The 15,144-nt window shown below is 55.6% G+C and overlaps 1 protein-coding gene across 1 annotated transcript in view; it reads left to right on the top strand.

The window, feature by feature from the left end:
• Positions 1-5,842: 5,842 nt before the first annotated feature.
• Positions 5,843-15,144, top strand: part of ADAMTS13 (ADAM metallopeptidase with thrombospondin type 1 motif 13) — a 33,006-nt gene continuing 23,704 nt past the window's right edge. The window contains exons 1-6 of the mRNA XM_070378703.1: positions 5,843-5,966; positions 6,296-6,359; positions 11,048-11,223; positions 13,473-13,556; positions 14,069-14,193; positions 14,314-14,460. Coding sequence (XP_070234804.1) covers positions 5,874-5,966; positions 6,296-6,359; positions 11,048-11,223; positions 13,473-13,556; positions 14,069-14,193; positions 14,314-14,460 — 689 coding nt within the window. The 5' untranslated portion in view covers positions 5,843-5,873. The remainder of the gene's footprint in view (positions 5,967-6,295; positions 6,360-11,047; positions 11,224-13,472; positions 13,557-14,068; positions 14,194-14,313; positions 14,461-15,144) is intronic.

The raw sequence follows: 15,144 nt of genomic DNA, 5'->3' as shown, positions 1-15,144 counted from the left end.
GTCTCTGAGGGCCGGCCCGGGGCCGAGAAAGGCGAGCGCCGGAAGGGGAGCGAGGGGGACCGCTGTTGGTGTAGCACCGAGGCCGGGCCGGAGGGGAGAGCTGCAGGCGGCCGCCAGGGGGCGCTGGGCGGCCGGACCGGGGAGCGGCGGGCGCGGAGCCGCTGTCCCCCGGCCGCTGTCCCCACCCTGGCCGTCTTGCCTACGCGGCGGGGACACTCAGGCACAGGGCCGGGAGGGAGGACCCCAGGTGGCTCTCCGCGGTCCAGCAGCATCCGATAACAAGGATAAAGCGCTGGGACAAGTGTTGTCTGTTCAGTTCAGTTCAGTCGCTCAGTCGTGTCCAACTCTTGCGACCCCATGGACTGCAGCACGCCAGGCCTCCCTGTCCATCACCAACTCCTGGAGTGTACTCAAACTCATGTCCGTTGAGTCGGTGATGCCATCCTACCATGTCGTCCTCTGTCGTCCCCTTCTCCTCCCGCCTTCAATCTTTCCCAGCATCAGGGTCTTTTCAAATGAGTCAGCTCTTGGCATCAGGTGGCCAAAGTATTGGAGTTTCAGCCTCAGCATCAGTCCTTCTAATGAACACTCAAGACTGATCTCCTTTAGGATGGACTGGTTGGATCTCCTTGCAGTCCAAGGGACTCTCAAGAGTTTTCTCCAACACCACAGTTCAAAAGCATCCCTTCTTCGCCACTCAGCTTTCTTTATGGTCCAAATCTCACATCCATACATGACTACTGGAAAAACCATAGCCTTGACTAGACGGACCTTTTTTGGCAAAGTAATGTCTCTGCTTTTGAATATGCTGTCTAGGTTGGTCATGACTTTTCTTCCAAGGAGTGAGCGTGTTGTATGTTATGTGACAACAGAGATGTCACTCGCACCTCCTGCCTGGCTCTGACAACACCTGGAGGCCAGGCCTGCGTTTCCCTAAAGCTCCCATCCCAGCCTCTGTACCTGTGCTGGGGGGCCTTCAGGGAAATTCAGATACCAAATCAGCAGTTTTGTATCCTAGCAACTGCCACCAAGATGAGAAGATGAAATGCTGTGGTAGAGACCGAGGAAGGTTAAGGCTGCCAGAGAACACGCAGGACGCCCAGAGAAACAGGAATTTCAGATAAAGGATAATTTTTACCATAATATGTTCCATATAATAGCTACAATATGAGGGCATACTTCTTGTTTAGTTGCTAGGTTGTGTCCCAACTCTTGTGACCCCGTAGACGGTAGCCCGCCAGGTTTCTCTTGTCCATGGGCTTTCCCAAGGCAAGAATACTGGAGTGGGTTGCCATTTCTTTCTCCAGAGGATCTTTCGACCCAGGGATCCAACAACATCTCCCGCCTGGCAGGCAGATTCTTTGTCACTGAGCCACCTGGGAAGCCCTGAGAGCATCGTTGTTACTGTTCAGTTGCTAAGTCGTGTCCAGCTTTTTGCAACCCCATGGACTACAGCACACCAGGCTACCCTGTCCGACACCATCTCCCAGAGTTTGCTCAAACTCATATCTGTTGAGTTGATGATGCCATCTGTCTATCTCATCCTCTGTCATCCCCTTCTCCTCTTGCCCTCAATCTTTCCTAACATCAGGGTCTTTTCCAAGGAGTCATCTCTTTGCATCAGGTTGCCAAATTATTGGAGCTTCAGCTTCAGCATCAGTCTTTCCAATGAATATTCAGGGTTAATTTCCTTTAGGATTGACTGGTTTGATCTTCTTGCTGTCCAAAGGACTCTCAAGAGTCTTCTCCAACACCGCAGTTTGAAACCATCAATTCTTTGGTGCTCAGACTTCTTTATGGTCCAACTCTCACATCCTGTACATGATTACTGGAAAAACCATAGCTTTGACTATATGGACCTTTGTCAGCAAAGTGATGTCTCTGCTTTTTAATACAGCATCTAGGTTTGTCATAGCTTTCCTTCCAAGGACAAGCGTCTTTTAATTTCATGACTGCAGTTACCATCCACAGTGATTTTGGAGCCGAAGAAAATAAAATCTGTCACTGCTTCCACTTTTTCCCCTTCTATTTGCCATGGGGTGATGGGACTGGATGCCATAATCTTAGTTTTATTTTTTAATTAATTTTTTTATTGAAGAATAATTGCTTTACAGGATTTTTCTGTTTTCTGTCAAACTCCAACACGAATCAGCCATAGGTACACATCTCTCCTCTCCCTTTTGACCCTCCCTCCCATCCCCCTCCCCACCCCACCCCTCTGGGTTGACATAGAGCCCCTGTTTGAGTTTCCTGAGCCAGACAGCAAATCCCGTTGGCTCCCCATTTTCCATATGGTAATGTAAGTTTCCCTGTTACTCTCTCCATGCATCGCACCCTCTCCTCCCCTCTCCCCGTGTCCATAGATCTGTTCTCTATGTCTATTTCTCCATTGCTGCCCTGCAAATAAATTATTCAGAACCATTTTTCTAGATTCCGTATATGTGCGTTAGAATACAACATTCATCTTTCTCTCTCTGAGTCACTTCAGCCGTTTAACAGGTTCTAGTTTCATCCACCTCATCAGAACTGACTCAAATGTGTTCCTTTTGCTGGCTGAGTAATATTCCACTGTGTACATATCCACAGCTTCCTTGTCCATCCATCTGTCCGTGGGCATGGAGTTTGCTTCCATGTTCTAGCTGTTGGAAATAGTGCTGCAATGAGGTACACGTGTGTTTTTAATCTTAGTTTTTTGAACGTTGAATTTCAAGTCAGGTTTTTCACTCTCCTCATTCACCCTCATCAACAGGTCCCTCAGTTCCTCTTAATTTTCTGCTGTTAGAGTGCTGTCATCTGCATACCTGAGGTTCTTGATGTTTCTCCTGGCAACCTTGATTCCAGGTTGTGACTCATACAACCCAGCATTTTCCATGATGTAGTGGAGGTGGTGGGATTCCAGTGGAGCTATTCCAAACCCTGAAAGGTGATGCTGTGAAAGTGCTGCACTCAATATGCCAGCACATTTGGAAAACTCAGCAGTGGCCACAGGACTGGAAAAGCTCAGTTTTCATTCCAATCCCAAAAAAAGGCAATGCCAAAGAATGCTCAAACTACTGCACAATTGCACTCATCTCACACGCTAGTAAAGTAATGCTCAAAATTCTCCAAGCCAGGCTTCAGCAATATGTGAACCATGAACTTCCAGATGTTCAAGCTGGTTTTAGAAAAGGCAGAGGAACCAGAGATCAAATTGCCAACATCCGCTGGATCATGGAAAAAGCAAGAGAGTTCCAGAAAAACATCTATTTCTGCTTTATTGACTATGCCAAAGCCTTTGACTGTGTGGATCACAAGAAACTGTGGGAAATTCTGAAAGAGGTGGGGAATACCAGACCACCTGACCTGCCTCTTGAGAAACCTGTATGTAGGTCAGGAAGCAACAGTTAGAACTGGACATGGAACAACAGACTGGTTCCAAATAGGAAAAGGAGTGTGTCAAGGCTGTATATTGTCACCCTGCTTATTTAACTTATATGCAGAGCACATCATGAGAAATGCTGGGCTGGATGAAACACAAGCTGGAATCAAGGTTGCTGGGAGAAGTATCAATAACCTCAGATATGCAGATGACACCACCCTTATGACAGAAAGTGAAGAAGAACTAAATAGCCTCTTGATTAAACTGAAAGAGGAGAGTGAAAAAGTTGGCTTAAAGCTCAACATTCAGAAAACTAAGATCGTGGCATCCAGTCCCATCACTTCCTGGCAAATAGATGGGGAAACAGTGGAAACAGTGTCAAACTTTATTTTTTGGGCTTCAAAATCACTGCAGATGGTGACTGCAGCCATGAAATTAAAAGATGCTTGTTCCTTGGAAGGAAAGTTATGAGCAACCTAGATAGAATATTGAAAAGCAGAGACATTACTTTGTCAACAAAGGTCCGTCTAGTCAAGGCTATGGTTTTTCCAGTAGTCATGTATGGATGTGAGAGTTGGACTAAAGAAAGCTGAGCACCAAAGAATTGATGCTTTTGAACTGTGGTGTTGGAGAAGACTCTTGAGAGTCCCTTGGACTGCAAGGAGATCCAACCAGTCCATCCTAAAGGAGATCAGTCCTGAGTGTTCATTGGAAGGACTGATGTTGAAGCTAAAGTCCAATCCTTTGGCCACCTGATGTTAAGAACTGACTCATTTGAAAAGACCCTGATTCTGGGAAAGATTGAGGATGGGAGGAGAAGGGGACGACAGAGCATGAGATGGTTGGATGGCATCATGACTCAACGGACATGAGTTTAAGTAAACTCCGGGAGTTGGTGATGGACAGGGAGGCCTGGCGTGCTGCAGTCATGGGATTGCAAAGAGTCGGACACAACTGAGCCACTGAACTGAAGACCTTTTTTATATAGTTCTTCTGTGTATTCTTGTCACGTCTTCTTAATCTCTTCTGCTTTTGTTAGGTCCTTGCTGTTTCTGTCCTTTATTGTGTCCATCTTTGCATGAAATGTCCCCTTGGTATCTCTCATTTTCTTGAGGAGATCTCTAGTCTTTCCATTTCTACCGTTTTCTTTCATTACTTTGCATTGTTCACTTAGGAAGACTTTCTCATCTCTCCTTGCTCTTCTCTGGAACTCTGCATTCATTTGGATAGATCTTTCCCTTTCTCCTTTGTCTTTTGCTTCTCTTTTCTCAGCTAATTGTCAGACATCCCAGGACAACTACTTTGCCTTCTTGCATTTACTTTCACCCTTACACCAGAAGAAGAAAAAAAAAATTCCATTGTTTATCTGAAAGTAAAATTCCACTGCTGTCCTGACTTTTTCTTCTAAATGTGGCACCCCTCTTGGGGGCAGGGGTATTTAGATGGCGCCATGAAGAAGGTGATATTTGGGCTGAAACTGGACTGTGAAGACCCAGGGTGAGAGGGAGGGACAGAACCCTGGAAGTGTCTGAGGGATGGAAGGCAAGCTGGGGTGGTGGTAGCTAAAGGTCTGTGAGCACAGGGGGCGGGCTAGGGAGGCAGGCAGGGGGCTGACAGGGGCCAGATCGCGAATCACAAGGCCTGGAGGCTCAGTGGACATGCCATCCTAAGGGCAGAGCTGGGGCGTGAGGACATCGGATGGGAGTGGAGAGGGAGAGCCAAGGGGCCAGGTGGGGAGCCCAGTCCAGATCCCAACCCAGGTTGATGAGATGGCTGGATGAGCATGGGTTGTCAGTTTGGGTCTCAGAAGCGCTGCCAGAGGTGGAGTCGGGCATGAACACCACCCACTGGGGTGGGATGCCCGTGGCAGATAAAAGGCAGAGGCTCAGACCGCTACTGACATCTGTAAGGGGAAGCGGACCAGCCCAGATGGACGGGCAGGTGCGTCCAGCGTAATGGGACTCGAAGCGGGTTGAGGTGGGCATGGACCAGGGGGGACCCCTCCCTCGTTAGCCTCCTGCTGGGGAAGGCCTCCTGGAGGCGGGATGGAGTGGGGCACACGTCCCTGAGAACCTCCCAGCAAACGGAGGGGACCAGGGAGCCTGGGACGCTGAGTGTGCCCGGTGCCCCCAGCCCAGTGCTGTGAGTGCCCGCCGGGTACAGACACAGGCCAGGCAGTGGCCGAGAGGGAGGGAATGAGGTGATGATGGGAGCACAGGGATAGGTCCCGGAAAGCAGGGTGTCCCTGGGATTCATCTCCCCGTGTGTCACCACTGGGAGATGAATCCCACCCCTCCCCAATCCCCAACCCCAGCCCCGGGCTCCCAGGGGCAGGCTGGGTGGCAGTCCTCTGAGTCAGAGCCAGCTCCGCGCACAGCCAGGAGGAGCCAGCAGGCCGCCCAGACCCCAGCGCCTGCCCTGGGAGGAAGCGCCCGCGAGTAAACCCAGCCTCCTGGTCCAGCCCCTCGGCCCGCCTGCCGGCACTCCAGGATTCCTGCAGATCCTCGCAGGCAGCATGGCTCCCTCTGCACAGGGGAGAGGCGTGCGGGGGACCCTCACTTCTGCGCTCTTCTTCCTGAGCTGCTGGGCACTCCCTGATCCCCGGCAGGTGGGTGGGCCCATGAGGCCGCGGTGCTGGGGAACCTGGGAGCTGGGAATCCAGACTCTTCTGGGGCTTAGGGCTGGGTTCCCTGGGGGGCGAGGGGGCGCCCAACAGCGTTTGGGCAGAGGGGGAGGAAGTCTGAACTCGGGGTTCAGGGGAAAAGTGGGCTCCCTGGAGATGGAGTTGGCCTCAGTGCTGCACACCCGATGGTGAGGGCAGATGCCGTCCCCCCACCCCGCTCCGTCCAGAGCCCCTCTCTCGCCCCTCGGCCTGCTCCCCCTGCCCCTGCCCCGTGTCTCCCCACTCCTCAGCGCTGTCTCTCTGTCTCACGGCAGTTTCTGCAGGCCCTGGAGCCAGCGGACATGACCTCTTACTTTGGCCCTGATGCTGCCTTTGAAGGTACACGTCCTGGCGGGCCCCCTTGCAAGGGAGGTTTCTCAGAGCCCACGGGGGTCCGGGGAGGCAGGGGTGTCTCACCATTGAGTCAGGGGGCCCGGCTTTTTGGAGGCTCTGCTGGGAGGAGGTTAGAGGTGCCGCTGTCGCTCTTAATTAATTCTGGTCCTCTCTGCCAAGTTGATAAAGACTTGTCCGGGTGTTCCAGGCGAGCTGGGGTTCTGACCCTGGGAGTCTCCTCGGTATCTCGCTCAAGGCCATGGTCACTCATTAGCTGGTCTCTCCCGGCCCGGCGCCTCGCCTGGGCCGACCAGCTCAGGAAGTCTTGTGGGTTTCTGGCCAGGATGTAAACATTTATGTTTTCTGTGAGAAGCAAGACGGGCACTGGGTCGCGCTCCGGCCAGAGCCTCTTCCCGCTGTTCCTGGGCCACCTCTGGGGGCCTCTCTGTGGTGCCAGCCCCCTTTCTGACGAGGACCACTGGGGACTTTGATCCAGAGCTGGTAGGGGCCAGGGGCAGGGCAAGCAGAGAGTGAGGGGTGTCCCACTCGTGACTGCTCTGGGGTCGGGGTCAGGTGCATGGGGCCGGGCTTGTGGGCCAGCGGGGACCCCCGAGAGGACCCGGAGGGCTGAGCAGGGGTGAGCACGGGGCCTCCTGTCTCCCGTGGTGCCCCCGTTCGATGTGGCCCCCCTGGCCTGCGCCTGTGAGGACGAGGACGAGGCCAGGCCGTGCAGGGACCCACGCTGCTCCCTGGCAGCCCTGGGCTGGCTCCTCTCCTTCCGCTTCCAGCCTGAGCTGGGCCTGCTGGCTGCCTCCTTCGCCAGCGAGCGCGCAGTCAGTGCCTCCCTGCGGCTGCTGAGGGGGCCTCCCCACCCCTGCCTCACAGGAGGCTGGGCCCTGCTGCCCCCGGACACAGCAGCCAGGCTCACCTACGGCTCGGGCCTCATGGTGAGTGGGCGCCCGGGCTGGCTGGGGGGACACCATGGGGCAGATGTGTCCCCCAGCCCCCAGATGCGAGAGCAAGACCGCTTGGATCTTTGCCAGACTCTGACCCAGTGAGGGCCTGCTCCTTGGAGGCTCAGAGGAGCCGCTGAGTTCCCTAGGGCCACCCAGCTAGCAGGGGCAGAGCTGAGTGCAGGCCCGGGGCGTGGGGACGGGAAGAGGGTGGGCTTTGCAGTCAGAGCTGAGCTCGGGCTCAGCTGCACCCCTTCGTCCAGCTGACCCAGGGCCGGCCCCTCGGCTGACCTGTGCTGTCCCTGAGGCGCGGTGAAGGCAGCCCCGGCCTCCTGAGGGCTGTGGGGACTGGCGTCACGTGTCGTCACGCGGTGTCACCCAGTGAGCAGAGCCATTTATGTCATTACAACCCCCCGCTCCCCGCCCCCTGCCGCCAGGTTCCCAGGTTGGGCGGTCCAGCCCGGGCCGAGACAGGGCACTCGCGGTCCACCTGGTGACAGGCAGCACTGTCCATTAGCGCAGGCCTAGCACAGCCCTTGAGAACCCCTCCATCCTTGTCTGTGGTCTTCACCAGGCCCTGCAATCTGGGGGCTGAAGCCTGAGCACGTGATGGGGAACGGGAAGCCGGCCGTGGGAGCTGGCGGCAGGTGGCAGTCAGTGGGTGCAGCCCCAGAGGGCATGGGTCCCTTGCTGTCTCCCACAGATGGGCTCTTGGGCCTTGGACTCGGGGAGGAGCCCTGGGAGAGACCCAGGGCCTGTCCGTGCCTGGTGCTGTGATGGCCCACTGAGGCCCTTCCCTGCACAGGGGGAAGGGCTGGTAGACCAGATGGCTCTCTGTCCTTCAGGAGGGCGACATCTTGGTGGGTGCAGACAGGTTCTACATCCAGCCATTGAAGAGGCAGCACCGGGCACTGGTGCATCCCTGGGGGGCGCACAGCCCCATCTGACCCACAGGCCCACCCCTGGGGCCCCCACCGTTCCAGGTACAGCTCCTGGGAGGGGTAGGGGGCTGTGGGCAGGGACGGCTCTGGGGGAGGGCCCAGCTCTCCTGATGCCTGGGGCCATGCAGAACAGCCGAGCTCCTCGAGCCGCCTTCGTGAGCATGCAGGGTGTGCCAGCCCACAGGGCAGGCTGGGGGGCACATGGCCACCAGCTGTGCCCTCAGACTGTCTGCTCGGACATGCAGACCTCCCGCCTCTGAACAGCCATTCACTGTCTACAAAGCACGTTCACTGACGTGGGCCTTGGAGCCTTGGGCCCTAGGTCAGAGGTCGCTGAGAGTTCCCATGCAGCAGATGGGAACCCAGGGGCCCAAAGATGAGCCGTGCCCGCTGCAAGCCTACGCAAGGACTCCCGGGCACAGCCAGGGTGGGAGTCGGCCCTGTCGCCCGCAGGCCTGCTCATGCCTTCCCCAGGCTGCGTCTGCTGCAAGCACAGTGGGGCCCTGGGCTTTTCTTACCATCCTGGGGTGACGTCGTTCTCCAGTGTGCCCACAGTGGGGCTTTGGGGTAGCCAGAGGATGTAAACTCCACACAGTAGCTGACTTCTGGGCCTTGCACTGCCCTGCATGCCTAGCCAGCCCAGAGGGTGGAATGAAGTATCTCCACCTGAGACAGCCATCCTCCCAAGACCTGGCCACCTTTCTCCTGTGAGCCAGGCGAGCCGTCTGTTCTAAAAGTCATAGCGTGAGTGACGTGCGAGAGCTTGGCACCTCCCACTCCCCACCCGAGGACGGCAGAGATGTCCTAACTCAGTTGGTGGCTGTCCGAGGGCGCAAAACCACGGGCGCTGAGAAGCCAGCTCCAGGAGGGCCAGCGTGGAACTGCTCGCTCAACACCGGAAACAAGCTTATAGTTAGGAAAGGAGCAGAGGGGACGAGTAGATTAGGAGTTTGGGATTAACATATGCACACTGCTGCTGCTGCTAAGTTGCTTCAGTCGTGTCCGACTCTGTGCGGCCCCATAGACGGCAGCCCACCAGGCTCCGCTGTCCCTGGGATTCTCCAGGCAAGAACACTGGAGTGGGTTGCCATTTCCTTCTCCAATGCATGAAAGTGAAAAGTGAAAGTGAAGTCGCTCAGTGGTACTGGACTCTTAGTGATCCCATGGACTGCAGCCCACCAGGCTCCGCCGTCCATGGGATTTTCCAGGCAAGAGTACTGGAGTGGGGTGCTATATACACAGTACTATATATGAAAAGGACTACGTCAAGGCTGTATATTGTCACCCTGCTTATTTAATTTATATGCAGAGTATATCATGAGAAACTCTAGGCTGGAGGAGGCACAAGCTGGAATCAAGATTGCTGGGAGAAATATCAATACCCTCAGATATGCAGATGACACCACCCTTATGGCAGAAAGTGAAGAGGAACTCAAAAGCCTCTTGATGAAAGTGAAAGTGGAGAGTAAAAAAGTTGGCTTAAAGCTCAACATTCAGAAAACGAAGATCATGGCATCTGGTCCCATCACTTCCTGGCAAATAGATGGGGAAAGAGTGGAAGCAGTGTCAGACTTTATTTTTTTGGGCTCCAAAATCACTGCAGATGGTGATTGCAGCCATGAAATTAAAAGATGCTTACTCCTTGGAAGGAAAGTTATGACCAAACTAGATAGCACATTGAAAAGCAGAGACATTACTTTGCCAACAAAGGTCCGTCTAGTCAAGGCTCTGGTTTTTCCTGTGGTCATGTATGGATGTGAGAGTTGGACTGTGAAGAAAGCTGAGTGCAGAAGAATGGATGCTTTTGAACTGTGGTGTTGGAGAAGACTCTTGAGAGTCCCTTGGACTGCAAGGAGATCCAATCAGTCCATTCTAAAGGAGATCAGTCCTGGGTGTTCTTTGGAAGGAATGATGCTAAAGCTGAAACTCCAATACTTTGGCCACCTCATGCAAATAGTTGACTCATTGGAAAAGACTCTGATGCTGGGAGGGATTGGGGGCAGGAGGAGAAGGGGACGACAGAGGATGAGATGGCTGGATGGCATCACCGACTCGATGGACGTGAGTCTGGGTGAACTCTGGGAGTTGGTGATGGACAGGGAGGCCTGGCGTGCTGCAGTTCATGGGGTCGAAAAGAGTCGGACACGACTGAGCGACTGAACTGAACTGAACTGATATATGAAATGGTACAGTGGTGAAGAATCTGCCCGTCAGCGCAGGAGATACAAGAGATTTGGGTTATATGTATTGGTCGGGAAGATCTCCTGGAGGACGAAATGGCAACTCACTCCAGTATTCTTGCCTGGAAAATCTCATGGACAGAGGAGCCTGGCAGGCTACAGTCCATGGGGCTGCAGAGTCAGACATGACTTAACAACTGAACACACACACACACACGCACACACACGTATGCACACACGCGTGCACATACACATATGCACACGTATGCACACACACGCTCACACACACGCGTAACTGCGTCACGGTGCTGTACATCTGAAACTGACACATTGTAAGTTAGTATACATCAGTTAATTAACTAAATAAATGCTTAGCAGATTAATAATTAGAAAAGAACTGGCAAACGGCTCTCTCAGTCTCCCTGTCCCAGAGGCAGTTCCCTGCAAGGAAGCTGAGGCTGGGGCCCGCCAACTACCCCCTCCCCACAGTGGATGGCATGGGGGGCTTCCCACCACCGCGTCTCCAAGCCCACGAGCATAGGGGATGGTGAGGCCTGGCCATGCGGGGCCCTGAGGTCAGCCGACCCGGTGGCCAGAGCCCCGTTTCACCTGCTTTGCAGGACCCCGGCTCTCAGCCCTGCCTGCTCCCTCACCAGGCCACCCCCCTGCCCCTCGCCTCCGGAGACGGGCCGCCGGGCATGTCCTGCACCTGGAGCTGCTGGTGGCCGTGGGTCCTGACGTCCACCAGACCCACGGGGAGGAGACGGAGCGCTACGTGCTCACCAACCTCAACATGGTGAGAGCGGGCCGGGGCAGCGGGCTCTGTGGGCAGTGTGGACTGGGGGCGGACTCGGGGGTCTGGGGGCGGCGGCGGTCCTTGGAGGCCACCGCTGGCCCGTCCTTGGGAGCCCGTGGACACAGCTCCCTGTACCTGGGGCTTGCGCACAGCATCAGTGGGCTCGCTTATCTGGTGGGCCGAACTCAGCGTAAGCCTGAGGCTGGGGTCACATTTGAGGCTCAGGGTCCTGGGGTGGGGAGAGATGCGATCTGTTCTTATCCCCCACTCAACTGGGGAGTGCAACCCCCAGCTTCTTGCTCCTGGGTCCCTGTGCTCCGGACCCACAAGCCTGGCCGCTCCCCCAATGTCCCTTTGACCTGGGGGCCCCTCAGCTCACACTGGCTTGTAGTGGGCTCCCCCACACTGGGCTCTCTCCGCGCCCTTCTTGCCGGCACCCCCGTGTGGGAGGGGCTCCCCCTTACTTGACTTCTGGGGTAACAGCGGGGGCAGGACGCACAGTTCCAACTGATTATTATCTCAGAGACAAAGACGCAGCACAGACACAGTCGGCCCCAAAGCTGGTGATCGCGCTCCCACTGGAGCCGGGCCACACCAGAGCGCATTCGCTTGTAAATACACAGAGACACATGTGTCCTAGGCAGCCAGGGAAGTTTCCACAAACCTTGGGAAAGCAATGCCCCTGCTGGCAGCACCAGGGCCCGAGCTGCTCCCCTGGTGAGTGGACCCTGGAGTCGGGGCAGCGTCAGAAGGTGGGGTCCTTGGCATCACCTTGTTCCCAGCGTCAGGTGTGCCCAGCTATCTTGGAGAAAAGGAAGGTCCCAATCCCTGGAGAAGCTGGCTCAAGTCCAGGACAAGCCATCTTGGGTTTCCAGCTCCCAGCCCCCAAGAAGGAAAATATTCCCTCTAAGTCACTTGAAAGCTCTTGTTTCCAAGCTTTGGGGGTGCCTCTACGTCTAATATACTGAAATTTGATCATCAAACCACGCTTCCTCTGGCCATTCAACGTGTTTTATGAGGCCCAGCGGTGGTCAGGTAGTACCGCAGACTGGCTCCTTCCCAGGGGGTGCCGGTCGTGGTAACGGCCCGCGTCATGGCCGGGCACCCACCGTGTGCCGGCTGCATTGTTGCTAAGTCTGCCAACAGCCATGGAAGTCTTTCTCTCCCTCTTACAGAGGAGGGAACTGGGGCCCTGAGGTTAGTTAACAGGATCCTGAGGACACAGGTAGGTAGGGGGAGAGCCTGGCTCAGACTCAGGTCAGCCGAGGCCAGCGGCGGCCACATCCTCTGCCAGACGCCACGTCTCTAGAGGACAAGCTCACGTGAACAACCGCTGTGCAAGGTGACAGCCTTGCTGGCATCTTGGCAGATGCACTGGAAGAGCGGGAGCCGGGTGCAGGAGTGCCCAGTTGCTCAGTTGTGCCCAACTCTTTGCGACCCCATGGACTGTAGCCCACTAGGCTCCTCTGCCCATGGAATTTTCCTGGCAAGCATACTGGAGTGGGTTGCCATTTCCTCCTCCAGGGGATCTTCTCCACCCAGGGATCAAACCTGCGTCTCTTGTGTCTCCTGCGTTGGCAAGTGGATTCTTTACCACTAGTACCACATGGGAAGCCCGGGAACCCGGAGGGGAGCCTTCTCATTGGGGTGCCCAGGGAGGAGACACAGGGCAGGGGGAGGAGGTCCTCAGCTGCCTCGTGGAGATGAGCAGAGATAAGAGAGGTATTGGACGGAGATGAGAATGGACAGGGTGGCTCCAGGCCGAGAGGAGTGAAAGTGAAGTCGCTCAGTCGTTCCAACTCTTTGCAACCCCATGGACTGTAGCCTGCCAGGCGCCTCTGGCCATGGGATTTTCCAGGCAAGAATACTGGAGTGGGTAGCCATTTCCTTCTTCAGGAGATCTTCCCAACCCCAGGAACGACCTGGGTCTCTTATTGCAGGCAGACTCTTTACCATCTCAGCCACCAGGGAAGCCCGTGTTTGAAAGGAACGTTCTAGATGGATGGCAGTTATTTGCATCCTGTTGTTTCAAGGGTTCTCTGTGTTGGCTGGCCTTCCTGAGCCGTGAGCAAAGGGAGGGCCGGAGGACCGACTGTCTCTATGGCTGGCTTCCAGCTGGAGGACTAGCACCTCAGGTTCCCCCCAGGCTGATGGAGCATCCTCTCCAGGCACCCCGCCCCCACCCCTGGATCCCTGACGTCAGCCGCGGCCGCCCTCATGTGTCACCTCTCCTGCCCGCCCTTCCACAGGGGTCAGAGCTGCTGAGGGACCCATCCCTGGGGGCTCAGTTCCGAGTTCACCTGGTGAAGATGGTCATCCTGACCCAGCCTGAGGTAGGTGCTGAGCCGGGAGCCCAGTCCCTGGTAAACCTGTTTCTGCAGTCTTTAACCTCTGTCCATAAGATCTGCTGGAGAAGGGATGGGCTGCCCACTCCAGTGTTCTTGGGCTTCCCTGGTGGCTCAGCTGGTAAAGAATCTGCCTGCAATGCAGGAGACCTGGGTTCGATCCCTGGGTCGGAAAGATTCCCCCGGAGAAGGGAAAGGCCACTCACTCCAGTATTCTGGCCTGGAGAATCCCATGGACTGTATTGTCCATGGGGTCGCAGAGAGTCAGACACCGCCGAGCGACTTGCACTTCACTTCTCCAGTGGGTGCACAGCAGGGGTGATGTCTTCCTGCCTGCCAGCCCTGGCCCTGAGCTCCAGCTCTGCCCTGCTGAGCCCCAGGCCCCTCCTCTGTGCCCTGGGATGGTAGTAGCGTTGTCATGAGGACTGAGGCTGCAGCAGCAGTCAGCACCCTGCTTGGGGTGGAGCCCCTAAAAGTGTGCTCTGTTGCCGGCCTCCCAGGATGCTCCAGAGATCACAGCTAACATCACCGCGTCGCTGCTGAGCGTCTGTGAATGGAGCAGGACAGTGAACCCCGAGGACGACACGGACCCCGGGCATGCTGACCTGGTCCTGTACATCACCAGGTAGCCAAGCCCCCGCAGGCATGCCAACCTGCCCAGGAGCTGCTCCCGTTCTCTGCCAAGGTGGCCCGCTGGCGGGCAGGCACCTCAGTGCCCCCCGGGTGTCTGTTCTCTCTTCCTGAGGTTTGACCTGGAATTGCCCGATGGTAACCGGCAGGTTCGGGGGGTCACCCAGCTTGGGGGCGCCTGCTCCTCCTCCTGGAGCTGCCTTATCACTGAGGATACTGGCTTTGACCTGGGGCTCACCATCGCCCATGAGATTGGGCACAGGTAAGGGGCCCCATGCCCTGGCCCCAAGCTCCAGGCAAGGACATGACCTGGGGAGGAGAGGTCATGGCTGGTGGGGGTATCAGGAAGAGCCAGGTGGGAGGAGCCTCTACTCTTGACCCAGTGGACTCGGGAGGGTGAGGAGCAAGGGCTTGGAAATCTGATACTTCTTTATTACCTAATAATTAAAACATTTTTCCCCAAAATATAAGCAAAACAAACTTAGGAGTTAAAAAGTGATTATTGTAGGAAATTCATGTAAAGGAAAACAAGGCTGTAAAAATCACCCCAAATCCCACCACTTGGAGAAAACATCCATCTTTTCTTTACACACGCACACACATCATTTTCATCCACAAAATTGGGATTATGCTGTACGTTGGTTAACTGCCTTTAAAAAATTTTTTTCCACGTAACCATTTTTTTAATTAATTATCTTCGGCTGCACTGGGTCTTCATGGGTCCTCTAGGGCTTTCTCTAGTTTCTACGAGTGGGGATCCGCTCTAGGAGTGGCGTGCGGGCTTCTTGCTGTGGCGGCTTCTTGCTGCGGAGCGCCCACTCCGGGGGTCCTGGGCTTCAGTAGCTGTGGTGCACGGGCTTAGTTGCTCCGAGGCGCGGGGGATCTTCCTGGACCAGGGGCTGAACCTATGCCCCCTGCACCAGCAGGCGGATTTCTAGTCGCTGGA

This window comes from Bos mutus, chromosome 11 (assembly GCF_027580195.1).
Source record: "Bos mutus isolate GX-2022 chromosome 11, NWIPB_WYAK_1.1, whole genome shotgun sequence".
Taxonomy (NCBI): domain Eukaryota; kingdom Metazoa; phylum Chordata; class Mammalia; order Artiodactyla; family Bovidae; genus Bos; species Bos mutus.
This window is presented reverse-complemented; position numbering and strand designations above follow the sequence as displayed.